The sequence below is a fragment of the Crotalus tigris genome, unplaced genomic scaffold, assembly GCF_016545835.1.
Source record: "Crotalus tigris isolate CLP2741 ecotype Arizona unplaced genomic scaffold, ASM1654583v1 scf7180000023589.2044511, whole genome shotgun sequence".
Lineage (NCBI taxonomy): Eukaryota > Metazoa > Chordata > Lepidosauria > Squamata > Viperidae > Crotalus > Crotalus tigris.
Window position 1 is genome coordinate 284,301 of NW_024100062.1, and position 27,825 is coordinate 312,125.

A 27,825-nucleotide genomic window follows, 5' to 3' on the forward strand; every position below is an offset into this window, starting at 1 on the left:
GCTGCGTCCCCCAACCGGTCGTAAGTCAAGAACTAAACCAATCATAAGTCAAGGACTAAACTGGTTGTAAGTCAAGGACTTTCCCTACCAGGGAACGCCGCTCATGCATGGTGCCACCCTAGGCGTAGCTGACAAGCGGCAGAGACAGAGCAGGCTGACCACCGGCTGGGCCACCAGGTGGCCCAGTCCAAGGGAGGTAAGGCACCCGCCAGAAAAGGAGGAAAAAAATGACGGACAGCCTTGCTTGGCGACCCCGTGGAATGGTCGATCGACCCCAAATGTAGTCACGACCCATAGGTTGAGAACCGCTGTTTTAGCTGCAACTCAAGCCATTCAAGCGTTCCCATCGGTCTTCTCAATGGGGCATGACTTTGCCGTCCGGTTTGCAACGCTACATTTCGTTCATTATTTTTTTTTTACGCGCTTCTCCGAGGACCTAAGGGCGGCTACAGAGCGTCTCAATCAAACCCACGCGCCTTTTCCCTCCCCCTCCCTCTGCAGCGAGACTTCAGCTGCACGGCGACGGATCCAAAATAGCAACAAACAAATAAAGAAACAAATCATGCAGGGTGCAGTTGCTGCTTTTCGGGCGGCCTCCAACACAGAACGTCTCGAGAAAGCGAGGTCTTTAGGAGGAATCACGGGAGCAGGGCGAGGTTTGCTCCAACTGGCCGGATCTGCAGCTCTCTCGCGAGATGTCGCTGGAGGGTGGGTGGGTGGGTTAGCTGCATAAATTGCCCGGTGCTCCACCCGCGCTCTGACAGTTTGTCGAAAGTTAGCGTGCTTCGTCTGCGGGTGAGCTCGCTTGTACAGGTTTTACTATCTGGTTTTTCCCGGGTGAGTATCTACTCTTGGGACAAGGTAGCAATTGCCTAGTGGGGGAGGATGGACCTTTCCGTTTTAGCCTCGGAGGAGCTAAAGCCGAGGGACTAGCCTGATGGCGAGATTGCACCTTGCTTCGAAGAAATGTGGCTTTGGAAACGTGCTTGCTCTTCCCATAGCATGGGGCTCTCTTGCGTGCCCTGCAAGGAAAAAGGTGGCTGTACGTCTCTTCTGGATCTGTAGCGTTTAGTCCCTTTGTTTCTCCTGGACTTGGCTTTAAAGCATTCGGGTAAAGGGTGCAAAGGCTAAAGAAATGCTTGGGTGGGCTTACAGGCGCGTCTTTCCCATAGCTGCAGTTGTATGATTGCAGGGTTCTTTTTGAACCCCCTCTTTAAAAATAGCTCCCACAGAAAAATGTGTGGTGCAAAAGGATTGCATTTGCCCGAGAGAGTGAGAGAGAGAGAGAGAGAGAGAGAGCGCTTTGGAAGCGGCAGAAATGTTGCCTGGGAAAACTAATTCTCTTCCCAATCTTTGAATTTGGTAGTTGCTGGGAAAAGTGCTTAACATGTCTTACAGTTTTTAGGATTAGGATGTAATTCTAGTCGATGGATGTTGGCCAATAGCTGAAGTATTAGGAATACTTATGGATATATTGGTGGATTATAAGCAAAAACCTCACCAAATCAACCCTTTTTCAGAATTGAAACAAATATCCTGCTACGGAAAAGAGACGGAAAGTTTAAATATATGCATTTAGTGCTGAAAACTATCTCGGTCCTATTTTATAAGTAGAACTTATTTTCTCGCTGACTTGAAACCTCTGTATGGTTCCATTTCCTACATTTCTTCTGTTCCGGTATCTTTAAAACAAAGTGAATACCCTAATCAACATCTAATCTTGAAACTTTAAAGAATCCTGATATTTAAGATGGGTGAGGAACAATATGCATTGATTCACAAGGTTCTGGAATAGTGAGTTTGTTCTATAGCTGTTCTGTAGTATATGTGGGTATTTGTTCCTTCAAGGCATATTGGGACTGCCTGAGTCCCTGCAATTTTCTTGCAACATTTTCATAAGTGGTTTGCTGTTGTCTTCATCCTATGGTTGAGAGTGACTGACCCAGCCGCCTGAAGCAGGACTAGAACTCACAGTCTGCCCATTTCTAGCTTTTGTGCTTTAGTCACTATACCATCCTGGCTTTTTTAGCCATTAAATTACATTCTATGAAATAGTAAATGACTGAAATTTGTGGAATATTGAATGGAATGTGTTTTAAGGCAAGGCAAGGTGTTCTCTATGTGTACACTTTACAGAATAAAGAATGCTGTTTTTTATATAACTTTGCCCCATTAAAAAAATACTCTGATAAAAGTGAAATCTAGTTTTGAACTCCAATCTTTTTGCTAATTGCCTTCAGATAAGTTTTTTTAATGCTTGTTAGAAAGTAAGCCTTACTATATATGCAAAGAAAGCGTGCTGTTGAGTGAAATGTTATATGCATAATAGCCCAATAAATTAAAACAGAACTTGTCAGATTTTTATGACTAGAGATATTTTTTTAATAAACTAGAATAATTCGGAACATTTTAGTAAGAATAACGCATTGTCACATAATGTGAATAATCATGGTTTCAGGAAACTATTGCCACACCCACGGCAATGGTACTAAATTATTTACAATATACAAGTCAAACTTATGATATGAAAGCTATCAACACATTCTGGAATATAAAACCACTTTTTGTCTGCCTTAATTTTGGAATCAAAGTATTAAAGCCTCCTGTTTTATGGCTTTGTATAGTAACCAGAACATAGCTCCCAGCTTTATTAATCTTGATTCAAATTTAAGTTTCCTCTGCTGAATTTTAGCTTTTTAAATTTAGCAAATTTTGAAGTCAGAAGTCAAACTGTCTTGAAAGGTATATACCCTGAAATAATTTTGTCAAAGCCTTTTAGATGTTTATGCCTCTTGCATGGTTTAGCGAGTATTGCTTAGAGAGACTACATTTTGACACTTTTGCATTGTCCTACAAATAGCTAGAAAAGATGTGTTTTCAAATATTCAGACTTATAACATTCCCCTGCACATGTTTAGAAATTAATTGTTGTTGTTGTTATTGTTGTTAATTGCGAAGTCGTGTCCAACCCATCGCGACCCCATGGACAATGTTCCTCCAGGTCTTCCTGTCCTCTACCATCTTCTGGAGTCCGTTTAAGTTCACACCTACTGCTTCAGTGACTCCATCCAGCCATCTCATTCTCTGTCCTCCCCTTCTTCTATTGCCTTTCCCAGCATTAGACCCTTTTCCAGTGAGTCCTTCCTTCTCATTAGGTGGCCAAAATATTTGAGTTTCAACTTCAGGATCTGGCCTTCTAAAGAGCAGTCGGGGTTGATCTCTTCTAGGACTAACCGGTTTGAACGCCTTGCAGTCCAAGAAATTAGAAATTAATAAAAGATATCAAATATTTTGCTGTTATCAAAGATTAAAAATAACTTTAAAAATAATTTTTAATACTTGTAATCCTCTTCCAGACTTTAAAACAATCAAGGCAAAAAGATGGCAGCGGTGTCGGCTGATGCCCAGCAGGTATGTCTCAATTAAATAAAGAATATTAGGCCATTTTTGAGGAAGAATTGTGAGTAAATCATCTTGTATTTTGTATTTTTACAGAATGTGGTTTCCAGGGTTGCTAGTTTGCCCCTGGTGAGTTCCACCTACGATATGGTCTCTTCTGCTTATATTAGCACAAAAGACAATTACCCCTACCTTAAATCTGTCTGTGAGATGGCAGAGAAAGGAGTGAAGACTATTACAGCAGTGGCCCTGACCAGTGCCCTGCCCATCATCCAAAAATTGGAGCCGCAAAGTAAGTCACAATACTACTACTTCATACCTGTTTGGAACTTTTTCTTTTTCTTTTGGAACTTTTTCTTTTTTTTAGCACTTTTTACTTTCCAATGTATGATACCCTTGCATCTCTGATATTCCAGTTCCTTAAAAGAATTGGAACAAAATTTGACCCTGGAGTGTTGGAAGCTTGGAAATAGGTGTGAAAGGTGGCTGGAATGGTTAGATTAGATTAGATTAGCGCTGGGAGCTTGGAAATAGGTGTGAAAGGTGGGTGGAATGGTAGATGAGATGAGATGAGATGGCAGGAGGTCAGTTGCTCCTAATGTGTCATATGCTGCTTGCTGCATATTACATCCCTTTTTTTAAATTTGAGTTTGACTTGAGTTTGACTTGAGTGTGCACTCAAACAGAACATTTTCTCAAAATGTTATTTGCTGGAATTACAGGATCTACTTCAAATAATAAATCTTTGGAAAATTTTTGCTAATGTCTCTGCAGCAAGCCTAAGAGCTGCCATGGCTGAACTTCAAGTTTTTAAAATTAAAGTTAAATAGGTTTAGCCTCCAAGATTAAAATTCTAATGGCTTATGTGTCAGGAACTTGAAAGAACTTTGATTCATAAGCTGATGCATAAATAAATAGCTGTTGCTCAAGCTTGCTGAGTCATTACTCTTCACTCACTTCCAGCCAACGACTTGCCTTTACCTTTCACCTATTTTGTAAATACCTCACTGTCAGAAACTACATTTTATATTTTATACAGTATTCCATTGTGCGTGGGTGTCGACTTAAGGGAAAACCTAATCTTGCAAAGTGTCAGCAGGCTTGGAAATATTTGGTCATGTTTAAGAGGGCTCTTTCAGCTTGCTAGTGGGAATCTTATGCTGAACTTTGGCCTTAAAATATTAATTCAGGAGGCTTCCTGTTTTATGATGGCACAAAAAAAAAAAAAAGCTGAACTAGCTTTTGATACTTCCTTAATTCGGAGGAGCCTGCCAGATCAGGCCAAAGGGCCATTTCCAATATTATTCCGCCTTGGGGGAAGGCCATAAACTAGGGCTGTTTTGGTGCCTTTTCACTGTGGTTTGTAAAGAAGAAAGTAATAAATAATCTGTATGAAGAACTATTGCTAGACCAGTGGTTCTCAACCTTTTTAATGCCGCAACCCCCAACCGGTCGTAAGTCGAGGACTACTCAACCGGTCGTAAGTCGAGGACTACTCAACTGGTGCAGCACCGTTTGCAGAATGGGACTTTTGGCGGGCTCAGCAGGGCAGAGACAGCCTGGACAATTCCTATTGGCTTTTGAAAGCCAATAGAATTAGACTCTATTCAAGAGAGTCTATTCTATTGGCTTTCAAAAGCCAATAGAATAAAAGGGAGTAGCACAGCTAAGGAAAGGGGGGGAAAAATGGCGGACTGCATTGTTTGGCGACCCCCGTGAAATGGTTGTTCGACCCCAAATGGGGTCCCGACCCACAGGTTGAGAACCACTGTGCTAGACTGATCTTCCGTGAATCTGTCCAGTCTTTTTTTTAAAAACCATGGAACAGTTCTTTTATGAAGACATGCTGTTCCACATGTTTGTAGCAAATTCAGTTGTTTATGTGCTGGCAGCCAGTTTAGTGCAGCCATTAAGGTACAGGCCTAGAAACCAGAATACTGGGTTCTAGTTCCCATCTTGGGCACAAAGCCAATTGGGTGATTTAGGCCAGTCATTCTTCCTTAGCTTTAGGAAGAAAGCAATAGCCAATCACTTCCACAGGCCCTGCCAAGGTGACTGTTTGGGCTTGTATTGTCATCTGTCGGGTCAAGGCTGACACGAAGGGACCAATTTATTATTTATTAGGTGTGTGCAAAAAGGGCTTCCTTACATCAATCCTGAGCCTCACCCTGCATTTAGTTGCAGCAGGTGACCTTGATTTTTGTCAGTGTATTAAAAGGGAGGAAAAACTTACCTCTCCTACATAATGTTAATCTGTATTATGTATAATTTTTTATATTTCTGTTGTGGCTCTCCTTACGCTGTTTAGTAGTAAGTTTAAAGGTTACAATTGCTTGCCTCAAAGAATAGCTATTCCTTTCAGGAAAGTTTCAGGAAAGTAAGGAGAGTTTCATAAGAACTCCAGTTTTATAGTTAATTCAGATACTTAGAAATAGATACAGATTTATAGCATTTATTGCCCACTTTCTGACTTAAAAACCTAATTTACTCCTACAAAGATAAGCATGTGCATATTTACTCAGGCTTTAGATTTAGGTTTCAGAGATAGTCCTTGAGATACGACCATTCATTCAGCAACGATTTAAGTTATAACAGTGCTGAACAAAGGGACTCAGATTTGTCCTTGAAATTCTGACCACACACGTTTTATCTTCTTTCTTTGACCTCTTTATCCTCACATGTACAAATGTACCCCACAAACTTTTTCTCCTGCCTCCCTGCACACATGCCCTCTTTTTTGGGCCTCCCTATGCACACACACACATTCATGCACTCTGCATCCTCTCTCCCTGTGTCACATGTGTGTCACGTGTATCACTGTGCTCATGCATTCACCTCATGCTCCTTTTCCCTGCACTCGGCTGCATGGACACATAAGGTACCCCTTTTCCCAGATCTCCCTGTTCTCACACACATGCAAGTACCCCTTACCCTCTTTCCTGCCTCCGTGAATTCACATGCACACACTCCACCTCCGCTTTCCTTGGCCTCCTGCATTCTCACACATTATACTCTTTGCCCTCTTGGCCTACATGCACTTGCAGATATATACTCACCCCGTGCCCTTATCCCCACCTCCCTTTGCTCACATACAGAGAGTACCCCATGTCCTGTTTCCCCAGCCTATCTGAGTTCATGTCAAAGCCCAATACCCCCTCCCCCATCTGTATGCAGCCTGCGTTGCATGTAGCTTGGCATTTTTATTGCAATCTCTGGTATTTTTCCACTTGAAAGCTTTTACTTCATCCAGTTTACTTAGGAACCATCTCTTGTTTTGAAAACCATCCCTTACTGAACTTATTTAGATATCTTCAGTCTGGTATTTTTCCATATGCTGTGGTCTGTCATACATGTCCATTCGTACCTTCACACAAATCTCTTGTGCAGTGATGTGTGTCTACTGTATATGTACATAAATGCACATGCCAAACATCTACAAATGAATGTTTTTTTTTAATTTTAGTATGTAGTACAGCCGTTTAGAGTAGCCCCATGGTGAATCGGGCAGCAAATGTAACAAATAAATGACATTCCAACCCCATAATAATTTTACTTGCCATTTTGGTATCTTTTCAAATATTGTTAATACCAAATTATTCTACTTAAAATGAAGGATCCATAACTATACCCCACAGAATTGTTGGAAAGCATTGTTCTATCAGCAATATCTGAACTGTCCTTAATTGTTGCAGTTGCAATGGCCAATAGCTATGCTTGCATGGGATTGGACAAAGTTGAAGAAAAATTGCCTATACTGTATCAGCCAACTGATAAGGTAGGTTGCTTGGGCATATTTTTATTTGTCTTTAATCCCATTATCTCATAATGGTGCTGTGTTCAAATAATCTGGATTAGTACTTGATATTCAGTGGAGGGTTAGGTTCAATTAGCCCTAAATCAATTTCAGGAAGCTGTGCAAAAAATCTGAAGGGCTGATTATGGTGTCAGTTACTAAAAAAATAGGTTTGTTCATGAATTTGGCATCTATTATTGGATGCACAGATTAATTCAAGAGTCTCACATATAAAATGTCATATAGTCTTTTTAGAAAAGGGGACTCCATCTGTTCATAAAAGTTTGTGAAATGTTCTAATCTATATAATCTGTGAGCAAGGAAGACATAAAATATTTATACCTCTTTTGGGAGATGCTGGATTTTGAGGAAGATTTTCCTAGACTTATATTAATTCTGTGAGAGTTTGCAGATTGTACGCAAAATGCATACAAACTGGAATTCTGCATGGCAGCTGAAAGCTTGAGAGTGGTTCCTTAGAGACTTTTCAAAGTTCTGACTGGAATATTTCAAAAGTTGAAAAAAATATAACCGGTGTAGGTAAATCATGCTAGCTATATTTAATAAAATTAAAATGCAAAATTACATGAAATTTAAGTTTTCTTCTAGTACCATCTAAACCTCTGCCCCGATACCTAATGAAAGAGCAAACAGGGCATTCAACTTAAGGGAAGATTATACAGTATACCTGCTTAATATAAAATGGTGTACAGTTTAATTGGTAATGTTTAAAAGTCATATAATTGGCTATCTACAATCATCTTGCCCAAAGCAAGATACTTATATTTCATCTTAAAAATGTTCTTAAAAACACTTTGTATTTGAAGTGCTATTTTATCTACTTTCAGGTGTTTCTTCTGCCCGCTAAACATACCTGGTTTCTTATTCCTCACAGGATTTGATTTCTATCACTCTTCCTGTCTTGGCAGCTGTCTTCTAAAATTGCTGCAGTTTGTCAATGTACTTTTAAATTGCAAAATGAGACATAATACTCCACCTAGGGCAGTGGTTCTCAACCTTTCTAATGCCGCGACCCCATAATACAGTTCCCCATGTTGTGGTGACCCCCAATCACTTATACATCATCGGGTGCCAGGGGCGTGACCAAAGAAAAGGGGGAAAAATGGCGGACAGCCTTGTTTGGCGACCCCCGTGAAATGGTCATTCGACCCCAAATGGGGTCCCGATCCACAGGTTGAGAACCACTGACCTAGGGCCTGACCAAGGCAGAGTAGAATGGGGGACAGTTACTTCCTATGGTGTAAATATTCAGCCAGTTAAGATTCCATTTCACAATTGTGTCATCTAGTCTATATTCCATTTTATTAACAGGATAACATGAGCAGTCCAGAGAGTTCTCAAAGATTAAGTTAGTGGTTCTGCAATTGCCTCCACTAGCATCTAGAATACAATTCATTTGTGCCTGGAGACCTGAATTCATTTAAATTATCTTAAGTTCTTTAAACAGTGATGACCAATTGAAGCTTTGTTTTCTTCTAAGAGAAGACAGACGTGAAGTACAAGTTTATACATTCTGCTTTCTTACTATCACATGATCTCAACCCCCATCTTTTTTTCCTTACAACAAACCTATAACCTCTTGCTTTTGACGTACCTGATACCTCTTGACATCACTGAATATTAAAGCAAATAGGCTACATCTCTATGTTCTTTTAGCTCTTGGAGAAACATCTTTAACTTCTTTTAGGTGGTTGCCAATGCTGTGGATGCAGTTGTTGGTGCAAGGGATGCCGTAACAACCACTGTGGCTGGTGCCAAGGATACAGTCACACACACCCTTAGTGAAGTTGTTGACAAGACAAAAGGAGTTGTTCTGGACAGTGTGGAGCTAACTAAATATGCAGTCCATGGCAGCATTAACACTGTTCTGCAGAGTCGGATGGTGTGCCTAGTGACCATCGGGGTGGATACCGCACTCAGCAAGTCTGAAATTCTGGTTGATCAGTACCTTCCACACACCACAGAAGAACTGGGTAAGGATTTGCTGGAAGACTCTGTCCAAAGCTACTAATACGCATGTGGGATTGGAAATCTTAACTGTTTTGATTTGATTAATGACTTCTGTCGCAGTGAGGAAGATACAGTTTTTGCTCTATACCAATGTTTCTCAACCTTAGCAGCTTTAAGGTATGTGGTCGTCAAATCCCAGAATTCTCCAACCAGCCATTCTTTATACTTTATACTTGTTTTATTTATTTGTCCAAGTATCGTTAGACACACAAGGAATTTGTCTCCAGTACAGAAACACTCAGTGTACTTGCAAAACAACAGAATATAATAATACTAACGTGTACGGCCAATAAAAGGGGGAAGTAAAAATTAACAAAGGGGGTAATTCCGGGAATTGAAGTCTGCATATCTTAAAATTGCCACAGATGAGAAATATGGCTGTATACAATTGCCAGTTTGTATAGTTATATGACTGTATGCTTTCTAACAATAGAGCCCATCTTGTAATTCCTCACCTGTCATGGTTTTTTCAAAGAATTTGTATTTTTGCAAAGCATACCTTTGACATTAACAGGGGACCCCTTCCTCCTCATTGTGTGACAATAATTTTTCCTGATTTGAGCCAGCCAATTTATCATTAAGAAGTAGTATGGACTGTTTGTGTATGTATATGATATGGGCCTGATGACAAGACTAATAGGTTTGTATTTTGACTCTGCAGAAAAACAAGCTACCAACATCAAAGGATTTGAAACTGGAGATCAGAAGCTAAGTTACTATGTTAGACTAGGATCTTTGTCTTCAAAGGTCCGAGCACGTGCCTATCAACAGACTCTAAATGCATTTAGGGATGCTAAGCTCAGAAGCCAAGAGACAATTTCTCAGCTCAATTATACTGTTAACCTGGTAAGTATGATATTTTTCTTAAGTAAGTTATATCAATAATATTATGGTCTCCTGAAACATGCATGTTTTCTTTGCTCTTCCAAGCCTCTCCTTTTTTTGTGGACTTTGAAAGTTAATGATACTTACAATGTTGAACTCCGATCAAACCTTAAAAATTAAGATGTTTAACTATCACGTTTGACTAGAGAATAAAATAAAATGACCTGACACAACATGTTTTAATACAATGAAGATTAACTTTCTTTTAAAAAAAACCTTGAGACAATCTTCAAGCATCAGTTCTACAAAAGATTGTAGAAAAATTACCTCAAGTGATGCTTAGTTAATACTGATAGCAAGATCATGCAACTCCTTCAAGATTATGCAACAAATTTAATTACTCTTTTATTTCTCCTTGGATGTTCTTTTTGAGCAACACTGCTGAATTGCTTTTGTTCCCAGGATCAAATATGAGATAGCATGAAACAAGAGCCTTGAGCATGAATAAAATGCTTACCTTGCACATAGGACACATTCGCACAGTACACTAAAATTGGCTTACATTAGCCATAGGTTGTTGAACATACTATAGGGTCCTGATTTTACACAACACAAAGGCATAAATCAGATTTTATAAACCACAGTACAAAATGTGCTAAGCCAAACGGACCACATGACCTCTTCATGCAGAGTAGGCATCCAATTTTTGAGTAACGCTACAGCCAGTTCACAAAGTATTATCTGGCAATAAGTGTCTAAAAACCTCTATAGAACCTTTTTTTCTTCTTCTACAACATTGGAAAAGTGTTCCTCCGTCTTGTAGGCCTTCCAGAAGTATAGTAGGGCAACCGATGAAATTTGTGTTCTAACTCAAGCTCCACTCTTTCTGTCTACAACGTTGAATTGAAAATATAGAATATGGAGCATGCATCATCTTGATGCACAATTCATAATTTTTGTGTAATTTTGGTTTGTACTGGGTGCCTGTGGCCTCTCCCACTTAATCTCTGGGAGAAGATCGTTATTTTTCCCATGTCCAGCTCTGCCTTCCTTTGGAGAGCTCTGTTGAACGTACATGTCCAAGGTCGCTAGACTGCATATTTTGTCAATTCAAGAGCAACCAAATTAATGGCCATAAATGTCTGAGGATCTTTCAGAGCTTTTCAACAATGGGGGGGAAATGGGGAGGCTTAGTCTTCAACCATGCACTCTGACTGTGAACCTCTCAAAAGGGCACAGCCGACACAGCAGTCCCGAATTACCAGCTGTGAGTCATTGCTCTCACAGCTACCAAAGCAGTCATTACTGCTTCTTCTGAGTCAGATGGTCCAAAAGAGACCAAAATTCCTTTTTCTTAAAAAAACACAACTATAGGATATGAGATTCTTAACATCATGACATCAAAAGAGGTTGCATAATTTTTTTTGTCAGTTTTTTTGGTCATTATTTTAAAAGCAATAAAAAGAGGATTGTATGCTTTTGTAAATTTGGGTATATGTTATGCATTGTAGCTGGAATATGCCAGAAAGAACATGACTAATGCTAACGTGAAACTTCAAGATGCCCAACAGAAATTATATAATTCCTGGACAGAATGGAGGAAAAACATTAGCCAAAATGGTGAGGCACTTTCACACAGTGCTGAGGTAAGTGGAAAGGAATACATGCTGAAGATATATTGACAAAGAACTAATTCCACTTAAAAGTGACATTTTCATGGTTTATATTGTGTTAACAAGTTTTTCATTGTGTAACACAGGCAGCAGCATTAACAAACCAGAAACCTGTTAGTCAGGAGTTGACCTCAAATATATGACTTTGCTATCGCTCGATTACAAAGATTTTGCTTCCTGAACTTTTGGGCATATCTTATAGATATTTGGCTGCTAGACACAAAAATAACCTGTAATTTAATCTATCACCTACTGTTTTAAAGAAATCTTCTGTTTTTATACAATGGCAATGTATATCCTTCAGTACCTGTTGGCATTGTTGCACACATGAAAGAAATGTACGAAAACATGGAACTGTTGTCAAAGCACATCCAGTACACCAAGTCTGTAGAGTTCTAAATGAGGTGGCTGTGCTGCTTGGAATACAGCTCAGATAAATCAAATAGTATTGTTCCTTATGCGAATGGGACGGCTGTGCAAAAGAGTCATATTAAATTAAAAAGAAATGGCTATTCCAAAAGAATTTGATTCCAGGACAGAATAATGTCGCACATGACTCACTTATTGACCCATGAAAGATAGTTTTTTGCCTCCGCTTCACATACAACTCAAGACCGATGAAAACTTTTGTGAAAGCGATGAACAAGGAAGGTGAAGGTTTTCGTTATTTGAGACAGATGTTTCCAAGAATAACTGATGCCAAGATTAAGGAAGGCATTTTTATTGGTCGACATATGAGATATGCCATCAATGACAAGCAGTTGAAAGATCTGTTTGTGGAGCCAGACAAAATTGCCTGGAAAACATTCAAGGATGTGTTGAGAATTTTCTTGGCAACTACAGCGCACTAAACTACATTCAGCTGGTTGGCAAACTTCTTACAGCATGCAAGGCCATGAAGTGCCATATGTCACTGAAGATTCATTTTCTGCATTCCACATTGCCACAATGGAAAATCAGTATTAGCTCAACTGGAATCCATCAATACTGTCTGAATACTGTTAGATACTACAATAAAATGCATTTGACTCTATGTACAAATGGAAATCAGCAACAAAATGCTTTTGGCCCAGTTGAACTCAAGCAGTGTGTTGGAAACCTTATGCCAGGGGTCCCTAACCCCTGGTCCATGGACCGGTACTGGGCCGTAGCATGCCAGCATCCGGGCCACGCAAACAAGCAAAGCCCCATCCGTGGGATGCAAGCAGCACACAAAACCATGCACCCTCCAGTCCACGGAAAAACCTGTCCACGGAACCGGTCCCTGGTGCCCAAAAGGTTGGGGACCTCTGCCTTATGCAATTAAATACTTATAATTATTAAAAATTAATTTTATATTTCTCAAGGTCCCTAATTGATACAGTCATTCTAAAATTATATTTGTTTTCAGTTTGAAGGGGTCTATTACAATAACCTAAAAGTTTTTCAGGAAGCAGAACTTTGGAGAAAAAAAATGTTGTCCAGTGTGTTTAACTGTAATTTGCAGAATCACCTAGAGAAGCTGATGAAGAAATTAAGATAATTAGACTAGAGCACAAGAGGAAATAAATAGCTTCATTTTACTGCTGCATACTTAGAGAATAGAAGCGTCTCCATTGCACTGATTATTTTCTGTCAATAATTATCTTTTGCTTGGCTTTTGGTTTCACATATGGAGTACACCTGAAACACTTAGCAATAAAATGTCCTGAAGATTCCCTTAAAACTACAGCTGTGATATTGTATCTAGGATTAAATCACTTGCTTAAATTTTATTCTTGTTTCTATTGTGCATTAATTGCTTATTTCCCAAAAACCTTTTATAGAAAATAATGAGCTATAAAGACAGTATTTCCCACTCCTTAAAAACTTTACAGAATGCAAGCCAATATAAGAGTCAGTGGAATATAAGAGTTCAAGAATTCAAAACGCTAGATATTAAAGGAATATGAACTAAGAGGCAAGGCAGACTTTTAAAAAATCAATTCTTCCATCATTATAAATTCCCCTCCTATTCTAGAGGATTGAAGAGTTTCTTATACAGCATGAACATTTTATTACGTTGCAGGTGGAAAGAAGAATTGGCAAACTATTTTGTTCTCTGCTGGATCCTACTTTAGGGCAGATGGATCCATTCCACATTGTGTGGATTGAAATAGCCATAGCATTTAGGCTTATATACCACCCCATAATGCTTTACAGCACTCTCTAGGCCAGTGTTGTCGAATCTATGGCACGGGTGCCAGAGGCGGCACTCAGAGCCCTCTCTGTGGGCACGTGTGTTGTCGCCCCAGTCCTAGGCCTTCAGCTGGGTTTTATAAAACCTTTTCACTTTAGGCCTCTGCCGCTGTGTACAAAAAAAAAAAAAAAAAAGTTCAGTCAATCAGTCAATTTCAACTTCTCTCGGAAAAAAAGATCTTGCAAAGTTGGAATTGATTGATTGAACTTTTTAGTCCCACCCAGTCTGCTGTTACCGCAGCCACGCCCACCCAATGGGCTACACTCACCCAATGGGCCACACTCTCCTGGCACCTGACGATGCATAAGTGGGTTTTGGGTTGCAGTTTGGGCACTCGGTCTCTAAAAGGTTCGCCATCACTGCTCTAGGCAGTATACAATGTAGAAACATTATTCGCAAATTGCCCCCAAACAATCTTACTGACCTCGAAAGGATGGAAGGCTGAGTTAATTTTGAGCTCTGTCAGGATTGAACTCCAGGCTGCAGGCAGTTTGCCTGCAGTAGTGCACTTTAACCACTGTGCCACCAGGGCTCATAAATAAAGGTGGGATTTGATCAAATCATATTACAATGCCCCAGCTAAATCCAATTTTGCTTCCAAAGTTGGGTATGTCTATGCTGGAAGCCCTTGCTCACATCATTAGGTGATGATGTCCTACTTACAGGTTTTCCCACGTCCTTCGCTAATGAAGCATTACAAAGATTCTGTTTTAAGTTGTGAAATTTAAAAACTGTTTGCAAAGAACTCTTTGTACTAAGAGCTGTTCTCTTTTTCAGCACATTGAATCACGCACTCTAGCAATTGCACAGAACTTGAGTCAGCAGCTTCAGACTACCTGCCTCACGCTGATGTCCAGCATACAGGGTTTGCCACAGAATGTTCAGGATCAGGTTCACCACGTTGGGGAAATTGCAGGAGACGTGTACAAAAGCTTCCGGTCAGCCTCTTCTTTCAGAGAAGTGTCTGACAACCTTCTTACCTCTAGTAAAGGCCAGTTGAAGAAAATGAAAGAATCGCTGGATGATGTGATGGATTATCTTGTTAACAACACACCCCTCAACTGGCTGGTAGGTCCCTTTTACCCACAATTGGCTGGCCCTCACAATGCTAAGCACAAAGGTGAAGGGGCTAAAAAAACCAACCAGGAGAACAAACGGCCTGAACAAAAGGAAGAATAAATTGCAGCAGGCAAATGTACATTTAGTGCCCTAACTAACAAGATGGCTTAGCCAGTAGCAGAATTTTGTTTTATTTCCATTAAAGTTTTCTCTGTCAAAGGGAACTGTCATAATGAAACAGTTTAAGTTGTATGTCCTTTGCTTAAATGGGCTGAAAAATGTGGGTGCTTATGACTTCTAAACCTCAGCTGATTACATTGGAGACTACAGCTTGTTCAGCTATTTAGTTATGAAGCCCCACCTTGCCTTAGGAATTGATCTTTAAAACAAAGCCTTCCAATGTATATTAGAAAACAAAGCAAACCACTTAGTTAGAAAAGAACTTTGGAAAAGAATACAGTAAGATAATCAGAATATTGATGCCCTTGCATTCATGCTATTTCTTAAAAGCATTAAGCCACATTATTTTAACACTAGAAGAGCACTCTGATCAACTTCATTGCTCTGTTTGAATGAAGTTTATGACTAATATTTTCAGGTGAACATTTATAGTATTTAAAATCCTAAGACTTTGTACTACTTAATCACTCCACTTGAAGTACCCTCAAGTATTATGCACTCAGTTCAAGATTCACGCTGTGTGTACGTGGATATGTAGCTTGTCTTCAGTAGCACTTTGCCTTGTAATTCTCCATGTATTCTCTCAAGTAATAAATGCTTCAGCAGCCAAAGTCTGTCTCTTGAATTGTGTAAGCAAGTGTGGTTACAAATATTCTATATTGTGACTCAAAATTCTTATTGAGCTGGGTTGTATTTTAAAACTGGGTGAATATAAACTGCTGGTCCCTTAATCGGCATTTCACGCATTACATCTAAATTAGATGGGCTCAATGTTGCTGCCGCATTTGTTTCCTTCTGTGGCTCCCCATCCAGCTTTACTAACTATCTGCTGTTGCTTAAGCTTTACCATTTCTGTTGTTTGACACGGCTCTCAAAGGGAGCGTTGTGACTTGGTGGTGATTTTTTTTAAAGCTACTGGGGTCCAGTTCAGATACCCTGTGGTCTTGGACAATCCATCAGATTTTGTAATAGTCCTGACTCTTATAATTGAGAACTCATGGATATGAGAAAAAATGTTTATGCCAAGCAGAAATGTATGTCTTTTGTTTTATTGCTTGGCTATTGCACTAGCAGTTTCCAAAACTCTGTGCGATACCAGTAATAGTTTTGTCTAAATATAGAAGAAATAGGCTGTAGAATGTGAGGTGACATGTTCTCAGTGGCTAAGATTCTGTTAAGTTGATAAAATAGAATGAAACAGCAAAGAAGCTGTTTTTAGACCACACTTTTATAAAACTGGATTTTTTTCAACAAATCAAATTTAGTCTATTACTAAATTCCTTAATGCACTCCTGAAATTACTAAACAGCGCTAATTAACTTTGCTTAACTTACTTTGGCATATCACCTTTGGGGCATTATCTAGTTCAGTGATGGCGAACCTTTTAGAGACCGGGTGCCCAAAAACTGGCCCACCCCCACTCTGTCCCCCGCTCCACCCGCCTGCAGGGCCACTCACCACAGATCGCCCAGGAAGCCTTGCAGTGCCATGGTGGCCACGTCCTCCACCCGCACCCCACAGCATCATCTGCACATCATGGGGCACGAGGGTGGAGTCTTGCCCCTGCTGCCCAGCTGCCATGTGCTTGGCTGCACTGCTCCGCCTGGGTCGCACCTGGGGGAGCCTCTACGGGCAGGCTGCTGGTAAGGGGGTTGTGGGGAGAGGTGGGGCTGGGGCAATGGCATGTGTGCCCACAGAGAGGGCTCCAAGTGCCACCTATGGCACGCCTGCCATAGGTTCGCCACCACTGATCTAGTTACTTAATCTTAATCTTAATTTCAGCAGCAATCTAAGAAAATAATACTTCTTAAGTTGCAAGCAAGGTGATATCTCAATGATAAAGAAAGGCAATTGAACCCATAAATTTGAGATCACTTGTTTGGATAGATGTCCAGAACTATTTTCTTAGGTTGCACAATTCCATCATTTGTATGAACATTGACTTCCTGCAGTAAAATAAAATGGCATGAGATTCTAAATCATGTTGATAATCGGACCTAAAAGCTAATTCTAGATTTAGGAGTATTCCTGCTTTGGGTATGGGCAATTGATCTGGTGCACAATTTTGGCATTATAGGAAAATAGGGCAAAGCACAAAGTTTCTTAACTTGGTTCAGTTGTATGAACAAAAATACTCTTAATTTTCTTGGTCAGTGTCATTGGCTTGGATAAAATAGTAAGAGCTGGTTTAAAAAACATTAAAATGTGCTGGAGGAGACCCAAACATGACTTGGAGAAACAGTGATGGGCAGTCTTTCTCAGACAGAATCCCATATTAGGAAGGGTGAATGAAAAAATAGAATCCTTAGAAAGATGATAGTTGGTAATATAGCACATGGCTGCCTTTCAAGAGCAAATTGAGGTAGGGCTTATGTCTTTGTAAGTGGACTGCTAGAGTTTTGGATTACAGATTTTTGTGCAACCGGCTCAAGGTTGACTCAGCCTTCCAAGGTCGGTAAAATGAGCACCCAGATTGTTGGGGAAAATAGGCTCACTCTAAACCGCTTTAGAGAGGGCTGTAAAGCACTATAAAGCAGTATATGTCTAACTCAGGGGTAGTCAACCTTGGCTCTTTTATGACTCGTGGACTTCAACTCCCAGAATTCCTGAGCCAGCTAAGTTGGCTCAGGAATTCTGGGAATTGAAGTCCACGAGTCATAAAAGAGCCAAGGTTGACTACCCCTGGTCTAACTGCTATTGCTATTACTTGCTGTAATGCATGCTCCTCTGGTTACATTGTCGTGTACATAAAATATTTAATAGTTTCTCTAAGCTCAGAAGATCATTTCATAAAATGTCAGTAATAATTGTTCAGAGCCCTCCAGCTACTAGACTCACAGAAGCAATGGTCGATATGGTTTTGGAAAATAAAATAATCACCTGCTGTCTCAAAGATTAGGGGCCAGATTTTCCTACCTGGGAAGTTTCATAAAAATAAATTAAGGGCTCTGCATTGTCAGTGCTTCCCCCCCCCATAAGATAAGAGGGCTGGAAAAAAGGTGATGGGGGCTGACAATAGATTGGCTCATTCATGAGTCAAGGACAGTGGTTTAAATATATTACACTGCAGAGGACGTGATCTAGTTGATGCCTGATTTATAAGATCACTATCTGTCCTTGCTATTGTAAACATGCAACAAACTTTACAAAGGAAGTTTCAGAATATTTATCAGATTAAACAAAACTACAAATGATCAAAATAATATTAAGATTGATTTATTAAATTTACAAGCTGCTTGTCTCACTCTGCTCTGGGTAACTTAAAATTAACATTAGGTCCAAAATAAAAAAAAACAAGCCAGAATGATACATTGGTCACATCTTCTCTGTTAAGTCCATCAACCACCTCCAAGCCAACCAGCTGAGCCGTTGCCATTCCTTCATAAAATATATTTTATAGATAACAACTTGAGTATAGAAAATCTGAATTACATTTATTGATGCTCAAATTGCATTGCAGTTCTGAGACTTGAATTTATGTTGACACTTCGTGATTATCTTTGATTCTTCTCTGCAGATATCTTCATAGACCAAAATGTTTTGGCTATAAAATAATAGATACCCAATTCAAACTTGTAAAGGTACCAGCTGCTTGATAGTGAGGTAGTGATGCTAGTAATATTTAGAGGCTGGAAGACTGGCAGTTTTCAAAAGTATTCTGAGATGCTTTAGCACAAAGTTGGATAATACAGTAATTCCTTAAAACATACGATACCTATAGCTAGTGCTTTGGCAATAATTCAGAAAACATAAATAAACTTATATCTTGTAGTCAGAAGTGTCAACTGGTACCGGATATGTCAATTATTACCTAGTGCCTGATAAGGAAGAGGCCTTAGACCAGGGGTCTTCAAACTTGGCCCTTTTATGACTTGTTGACTTCAACTCCCAGAATTCCTCAGCCAGGCACGCTGGCTGAGGAATTCTGGGAGTTGAAGTCCACGTCATAAAGGGGCCAAGTTTGAAGACCCCTGTCTTAGACCTCTGGTTTGGTGAACTACATCTATCTTTCTTGATCCTTCATCATATAACAGATACTGATGGGAGCTGCAAAGCAAGGTCTTCTGGAAAGCCACAGATTTCCCCCCTACCCCAAAAGCGATTCTTATTCCTTCTTTAAAGGAAGGTAGAAATACAATAGGATATATGTTTTGAGCAGGAAGTTTTAAAACAAATTCAACTTAAATGCTGAAGCAACATGTTTTTAGGCACTGTGCCACACTTCCAGGGACCTACATGCAGTGTCATGATATATAGAAAAATGATGTGGCTTCTGGCACAAGGCCTCAATATTGCTTTTGTCAGCTTCTCCTTGCCCCCGAGAACACTGATATTGGGATTTACAAAAGGAAATTTTGATAGGAAGTGCAAACTAATGCAAAGTCTCTATGGATTATAGGGGCATATAGGACCAACCCCTTTTAATAATAAAATATTGTAAAGAAAGTTACGATACCAATCGGGAGAGAAAGTAGTTATACGGAGGGAAAAGTTAAAATAATAACTTAATAAGCAAAACAAAACAGCAAAACAAATTTGTTGGTTTCAGTTTAAGCACTGCATCTCTCAAAGGTCCTAAGACTTCCAACCACCATGAAATGTTGCATATACACTCCTGCAGTCACATGATTACATTTTGGGTGCTCGGCAACTGGCTCACTTTTCTGTTCTGATTGTAGCATCCCACGGTAGTATGACCACAAATTGCAATTATTTTTCCCGATTTCCGTTGTTTTTTGCCGGTTTCTGGCAAGAAAGCCCATTTGGGAAAATGGATTCAAATTTATAACCATGTGATTTCACTGAATGACCAGCAGAAAAACGGTCATGAAATCAGGTGCAATCATGCGGGTGCTTTAACTTACCTCCTTCATGACTTACAACTGAAATTCCAATCCCAATTGCGGTCATAAATTGAGAACTACCTGTAATTTGCTATTCAGTTAGTAACTTCCCCAATTTATATAAGTGAATGTAAAAAAACATAAAACCAGTGAATAGTTTTTGTCTCAGTGGATAACTGTTCATTGTTGGCCTGAATTTCAGATAGAAACGTTTTTGTTATTTCAAATGATAAGCCAATAATTTTCTCATTCCCAATAGTTCTGATAGACATTTCAAGGAATAAAGTATTCTGAAAATAGTTGCCTTACTTTAAATCTTGGGGGCTATAAATACTTAATTCATCTGTGGGATTTCATCTGGTATATGACATTCATCTGGCATGTGACAAAAAAAAATCTTTAACCATTTGTCCAGCTCTATAAAATTAGTATTTTATTGCTACTGATTCAGCAGCAATAATGATTCCACAAACAGATATTTTAAATGCATCCTAGGGGATTAGCATATTAATACAGCCGTGATTTATTTCAAAAATGAGCATATGTCCTTGTTTGATCTATTTCATAAACAATTACTACAAACAGAAATATTAAAATACCATGTAGAATTAAGTTATAATTTTGAAATTTCAGAGTGAGAGTCATTGGAGAACAGTCTGAGATTGCAGTGGAGCTATTGAGAAGTCCACAATTTGGTTCACCAGAATAGAAGAAATAAATAATCTATTCTAAAACCATTTTTTGATATCCATGAGAAAAAAGAATGCAGTATTCACTACATTTTAGATTTTTAAAAACACCAAAGTCTCTTAACTGAATTCTGCTGTAAATGCTTGCAGTGATTTTGAATTTTCAGAATAAAGTAGGTCTTTTGAAGTGCTTCAGTCCAGCTGAGTTTTTAAGCTACATTAAAATCGCCAACACAACTTGTTATATTGAGGTTTTGCAGAATATGGTTTAGAGAAATTTCTGTGAGGTTTTTATTCTGAAGTATATTAGAGCAAAAATGACATTAGCTGTATTTATTATCAAAAAATAAAGTACCCTTCACTGCCACAAGGCTCATGTTCTACATTACTTTTAAAATAGCTATTAAATATACAATACTAAACTACCTTTATATGCTTTATTTCAGCATCCACTAATACAGTTTCATCAAATGTAGATCCTAGGCCTCAAAAAATATAGAATATATGATCCATCATAATAATATATAGTTATAAATTTTCCAGATGATTGCAAACTTAAATTTAGTCTGTCTACATCCCAGCTCATTGTTTTAAGTACTATACCTCTATGTAGTCAAAATATTTCTCTCAAGGTTTTTTAAATCATTTGTTTTCAGTCCCTCACCAGCACACAAAAATCCAGAGAAATAGAATACACACACATACACAAAATATAACAATCCCCACCCCAAAACATCTCACAGGAGAGGAAACTCTCTAGGTCAGTGTTTCTCAACCTTGAGAACTTTACATGTGAGTCTAGGTCAACTCAGATCATCTTAGATACATTAAAAGAATGATGTATGCATTTATGTCACATGCATAATTAGTGAGATAACAGGAATTTGAAGGCTATATTAACAATAAAAGAATTTAGTTTTAATACACAAATGAAGAAATGGGATTTTTCCTAGTTGTATCAGGATATGCTGCAGCAAAGATGAAGGAGATACAGTGCAAAGTTATGTTCAGTCTGTTGACTAACTTTTTAGTCAAAATACTGGAGTGTCGTATTTTGGAGTATCATATTTCATTACCAGAACCAATATGAAATAAACCTGGACTAGCAGTCTGTCTCCAGGAGTGCACATTATCTTTAAATTATAATGAAAAGTTCTTTCTAGTAACATTCGATTAGACTCTTTATGAACATCATTAATGTTCTCAGTTTTTTTTAATGATAAGAGTTTTTTTCTAGTTGTCTGTACCTTATGTGTTTAAGAGATCACAACTCTATGATAAAACCACCAAATTGGATTGAGCCAACGAGGCATCTCTCAACTCTATCTCTTTTTTATACAATGGGATGCTCTCAGACAGGAGACGAAAACATATCCTATCATTGTTTCCTTACAACTAGTGTTAGGAGACATGCTGTTGAAAAAACAGTCCCCTATTAATTTATCTAATCCCCATTTAGAACTACCCAGGTTAGTGGCATCACCATGTCTTGTAATAATGAATTCCACAAATTAATTAGGTACTAGGTGAAAAAGTACAGGTAGCCCTCAACTTATGCCCACAACTGAGCCCAAAATTTCTGTTGCTAAGTGAAACATTTGTTAAGTGAATTTTGCCCCATTTCACGATCTTTCTTGCCACAGTTGTTAAGTGAATCACTGCAGTTGGTTAGTAACATGGTTAAGTGAATCTGGCTTCCCCATTAACTTTGCTTCTCAGTAGGTCACAAAAGGTGACCCTACCATGGGGCAGTACAACCATCGTAAATATGAACCAGTTGCCAAGCATCTGAATTTTGATCACATGATCATGGGAATGCTGCAAAGATTGTAACTGTGAAAAAGTCACTTTTTTCACTGCCACTGTAACTTTGAACGGTCACTAAATGAACTGTTCTTAAGTGAAGGACTACCTGTATAGCCTTCTACCTATTCTAAATCTTGAATCTTTGGATGATCCTGTCCTGATTTTAAAGGGAGAAAATCTTCTCCCCATTCACTTATTGTTTTATACACCTTTATGACCACCTCAATCGCTTTCTTCCCAAGTGGTGTCTCAAATGTTCTGGCTCTTTTTTTATAGGGAAAGCGTATGAATATGCCGGTATCCATTTTGATTGCTTTTATCTCCCTGCCCCATTTTCGTTCCTTTTTAATTATTTCTATTTAAAACAAAGTTGTAGAGATTTTGCTAGCCAATTCTTTGGGTTTACATGCTTAATGCTGGGGTAAAGTGGGGAAGGAGGGTGTGTAGAATTCAAATGTTGCCTTCAAATTTATTTGAGCTTATTTTTCTGTAGGTTCCAGATTTCACTATCACAGAATTGTCTTCAGAATCTGATGAGATACCGGACATCTCAGATTTGGATGAAGAAGGATTGCCTGACTATTCCCATGCAAATGGCCCAATTACCACGGAACAAATAGTGGAAGCATAAGAAAAGCTGTTCCTTCAATGCAATGTATGTGTGTGCTGTGTGTATGTGTGTGATCTACATCCACATAGACACACATACAGTGTATATGCACACTTAATTACAATTCTGCTTTATGGGACGATAGCTATTGGAGAGTGCATTTTTGTTTAATTTAGATCAGCCCAACATGCAGCTTCTTGATTCATTGTTATTATGGAACATAGACAAGTATTTTAGGATAAGCCATAGATGCTTTAGGTCAGCGGTCTTCAAACATGGCCCTTTTATGACTTGTGGACTTCAACTCCCAGAATTCCTCAGCCAGGCATGCTGGCTGAGGAATTCTGGGAGTGGAAGTCCACAAGTCATAAAAGGGCCAAGTTTGAGGACCCGTGCTTTAGATGATAGATAAATGTATTGAAATGGTCTTAAATATCCTTTGAAGCTTAGATCACAATTGGGCCAATAAAAACTTTTGAAGTAACAGCCTTAACAATTCACCTGAAATGTGGACTATCAGATGATTTGCTGTCTTAAACTTTATTCCTTTCTTAGCAAAATACAGTACTTACATTTAGCAACATGTCTGTATATTTTAATCTGTTGCAAAAACTTCAAGCTGAAATATATTGCTCAATTCTCTAATTGTGGAAATAGGTGTATTAAGCTTTTGAAACAATTTTCTTATACTCTTTGCCCTACCCAAATACATTGGGAGTGAAATTCTGAGAACTCCCAGATAACAAGGCACAATCCCAACACATTTGGGATCCATAGTTGAGGAAGGCTGCTTTAATGCAATGAAAGTATTTGGTGTCTCTTTAAAGTATAATATTCTTGTCCAATGTCTTAGTGCTCCAATAATATATCAGCCAAGATACTATTAAAGTAATAAACATATATTCTGGCTGTGAATTTACATAACTTGATATGGCTCCCTAAAATCCACTACAGATAGAAAACTGGCAGCTATATATCTCAGAGGAAGGACTACATTATTTTTATTTTAAATAATTGGGTTAAAGCACACAATTCCCCATTAGATTTTACATTTATATAAGAAGTTTAAGATTTAAATGCATCTGAAGAGAAGTAATATACACATTCAAAAAGGATATAAGAAAACTTCTAAAAAGAGGATGAGTTTGGATAAAAGAAACAGTAAAGGTGCAATGATTATAAATGATAGCAAAAATTATAGAAAATGAAATTTCTCCTGCAGATTCTGCTCATTGTACATTCCTACTAAATATACAATTTCAACAACAGCCGTTGTTAGAAGCACTTGGACCTATATTTCACGATGGATTTTTGGGGAGTTTCATGCTTTCTGAACTGATAGAAATGTGATTGTTATCATTTGTTGTCATCGCCATTTCTCTTCCTAAGCCACTGGAACTTTGTTTCTGTTTGTTGTGAGAATATGAGGGCATTTCTTGGTGCTAATTTAGTAGATTTCATAAAGCTAGCAAGAAATAATTGACTTCCTTTGTAATGTGAGTGTCTCTAATATCAGATGCAGTATGTAAGTTGGAAGAAGTATTTACTGAAATGCCTGGGAAATAAAGTTTGTACTGATATTTGATTACTGCATTAATGTTTTGCCTTTTTTCACCCTTTTCCCTATGTATTTTTAATTAAATATATAATCATACAAGGTTCCAGTATCTTTGATAATATGACAGATAATGCTGGATCTGGGAAAATGGTTACTCTTTACATTGATTTAAAAAACAGTTGATTTCCATGAACAACACAATATACTTCTCCTCTGTCTTTGATTCCAGGGAAAATACTTGATGAAGAAATACCGTAGTTGTTGCTTATGTAAACTGTTACACACAGTTTAATGAACCCTTAGATTTACCTCCCATTGTTTTAAAAAATATAGTAAATGATAATTTGAGCAATGCTACATTTAAGACACTTACAAAATCCTATGTAGCCTTTGGATGATCTGTTTGATATAAGATCACAAGAGTTGGCATTATGCATCAACTCATCAGACAGATGATATCCTATATAATATAACACAGTAGTATCTTGGTATTCATCGTTAATTGGTTCCAGGAGGTGTGATGAGTACCAAAAAGGATGAGTACCAAACGAATTTTTCCCATGATGAATACTGCAGTGAGTCACAAGGCAGCCGACATGAACAAGTTTTAGCTTGTGTGTTGAGTACCAAACAAATGATGAGTACCAGGACAAAATTTTCATGTCAAAATGCATTGAGTACCAAATTCAGTGAGTTTCAAAGCAGTTGAGTATCAAGTACCACTGTAACTGAATTCATTATAATGAACCACATTCTTTTTGAAGCCAGAATAACAGTAAAAAGGTTGGTCAAAATATTCTGAATTACAAATTACCTGAACCACAAATAAATAGCCAATTATTTCCATTTGAGAGACTAAATCTAGCAGTATTCCCTTGAATAACATATCTATAAATTTTCAACTCTGAGATTTATTTGCTTGATATTGCTGAAGAGGGAGAATTGTAGAAATAGTTTTATTTCTGCAGACTATGCAGAAATAGAAATAACAGAAAAATCACAAAAAAAATTCTGGAGACTCATGTTCTAAATCTGTATTGTTGTTGTTGTTGTTGTTAATTGCGAAGTCGTGTCCGACCCGTCGCGACCCCATGGACAATGTTCCTCCAGGTCTTCCTGTCCTCTACCATCTCCTGGAGTCCATTTAAATTCACACCTACTGCTTCAGTGACTCCATCCAGCCATCTCATTCTCTGTCGTCCCCTTCTTCTATTGCCCTCAATCTTTCCCAGCATTAGGCTCTTCTCCAGTGAATCCTTCCTTCTCATTAGGTGGCCAAAGTACTTGAGTTTCAACTTCAGGATCTGGCCTTCTAAAGAGCAGTCGGGGTTGATCTCTTCTAGGACTGACCGGTTTGAACGCCTTGCAGTCCAAGGGACTCGCAGGAGTCTTCTCCAGCACCATAGTTCAAAGGCCTCAATTCTTTGGCGCTCAGCCTTTCTTATGGTCCAACTTTCACAGCCATACATTGCAACTGGGAAAACCATGGCCTGGACTATACGCACTTTTGTTGGCAGGGTGATGTCTCTGCTTTTTAGTATGCTGTCTAGATTTGCCATAGCTTTCCTCCCCAGGAGCAAGCGTCTTTTAATTTCTTGGCTGCAGTCCCCATCTGAGGTGATCTTGGAGCCCAGAAAAATAAAATCTGTCACTACCTCCATTTCTTCCCCATCTATTTGCCAGGAATTGAGAGGGCCGGATGCCATGATTTTGGTTTTCTTAATGTTGAGTTTCAAGCCAACTTTTGCACTCTCCTTCTTCACCCGCATCAAGAGGCTCTTTAGTTCCTCTTCACTTTCTGCCATTAGAGTGGTATCATCTGCATATCTTAGGTTGTTGATATTTCTCCCGGCAATCTTAATTCCAACTTTTGATTCATCTAGCCCTGCCTTTCTCATGATGTGCTCTGCATATAAGTTAAATAGGCAGGGTGACAGTATACAGCCTTGCCGGACTCCTTTTCCAATTTTGAACCAATCAGTGGTTCCGTGTTCGTTCTCACTGTTGCTTCTTGACCCGCATATAGGTTTCTCAAGAGACAAATGAGATGGTCTGGTACTCCCATCTCTTTAAGAACTTGCCACAATTTGTTGTGATCCACACAATCAAAGGCTTTTGCATAGTCAATGAAGCAGAAGTAGATGTTTTTCTGGAACTCCCTAGCTTTCTCCATGATCCAGCGTATGTTGGCAATTTGATCTCTAGTTCCTCTGCCTCTTCGAAATCCTGCCTGTACTTCTGGTAGTTCTCGATCCACATACTGCTGGAGTCTAGCTTGTAGGATTTTAAGCATAACTTTACTAGCATGTGAAATGAGTGCAATGGTGCGATAGTTTGAACATTCTTTGGCATTGCCTTTCTTTGGAATTGGAATGTAAACTGACCTTTTCCAATCCTGTGGCCACTGTTGAGTTTTCCAAATTTGCTGGCAAATTGAGTGTAGCACTTTTACTGCATCGTCTTTTAAGATTTTGAATAGCTCAGCTGGAATACTGTCACCTCCACTAGCTTTGTTGTTGCTCAGATTTTCTAAGGCCCATTTCACTTCACATTCTAGGATGTCTGGTTCGAGGTCAGTGACCATCTCATTGTGGTTATCTGGGATGTTAAGCTCATTCTTGTATAGTTCTTCTGTGTAGTTTTGCCATCTCTTCTTAATCTCTTCTGCCTCTGTTAGGTCTCTGCCATTTTGGTCCTTTATCATGCCCATCTTTGCATGAAACGTTCCCTTCATATCTCCAATTTTCTTGAAGAGATCTCTGGTCCTCCCTATTCTGTTGTTTTCTTCTATTTCTTTGCACTGTTCATTTAAGAAGGCATTCTTATCTCTTCTAGCTATTCTCTGGAATTCTGCATTCAATTGGGTGTATCTTTCTCTTTCTCCTTTGCCTTTCGCTTCCCTTCTTTCCTCAGCTATTTGCAAAGCTTCCTCAGACAGCCATTTTGCTTTCTTGCATTTCTTTTTCTTTGGGATGGTTTTAGTTGCTACCTCTTGTACAATGTTGCGAACTTCCATCCATAGTTCTTCAGGCACTCTGTCTATCAGATCTAATTCCTTAAATCTATTTGTCACCTCTACTGTATATTCATCAGGAATATGATTTAGTTCATACCTGAGTGGCCTAGTGCTTTTCCCTACT

The 27,825-nt window shown here is 38.8% G+C and overlaps 1 protein-coding gene across 2 annotated transcripts; it reads left to right on the forward strand.

Annotated features, from left to right (window-relative positions):
• The first annotated feature begins 720 nt into the window (after window positions 1–720).
• PLIN2 (perilipin 2) lies at window positions 721–24,712 on the forward strand. 2 transcript variants are annotated; one of them, XM_039319423.1, is made up of 9 exons: window positions 721–837; window positions 3,357–3,411; window positions 3,496–3,691; window positions 7,092–7,174; window positions 8,901–9,186; window positions 9,885–10,069; window positions 11,560–11,694; window positions 14,717–15,007; window positions 23,011–24,712. In XM_039319423.1, the coding sequence occupies exons 2-9, from the start codon at window positions 3,382–3,384 to the stop codon at window positions 23,146–23,148; spliced, it is 1,344 nt and encodes a 447-aa protein (XP_039175357.1). In that variant the 5' UTR covers window positions 721–837; window positions 3,357–3,381; the 3' UTR covers window positions 23,149–24,712. The 2 variants fall into 2 exon arrangements, with proteins under 2 accessions (XP_039175357.1, XP_039175358.1); XM_039319424.1 differs by lacking the exon at window positions 23,011–24,712 and having other exon boundaries at window positions 14,717–16,183.
• The last annotated feature ends 3,113 nt before the right edge of the window (window positions 24,713–27,825 follow it).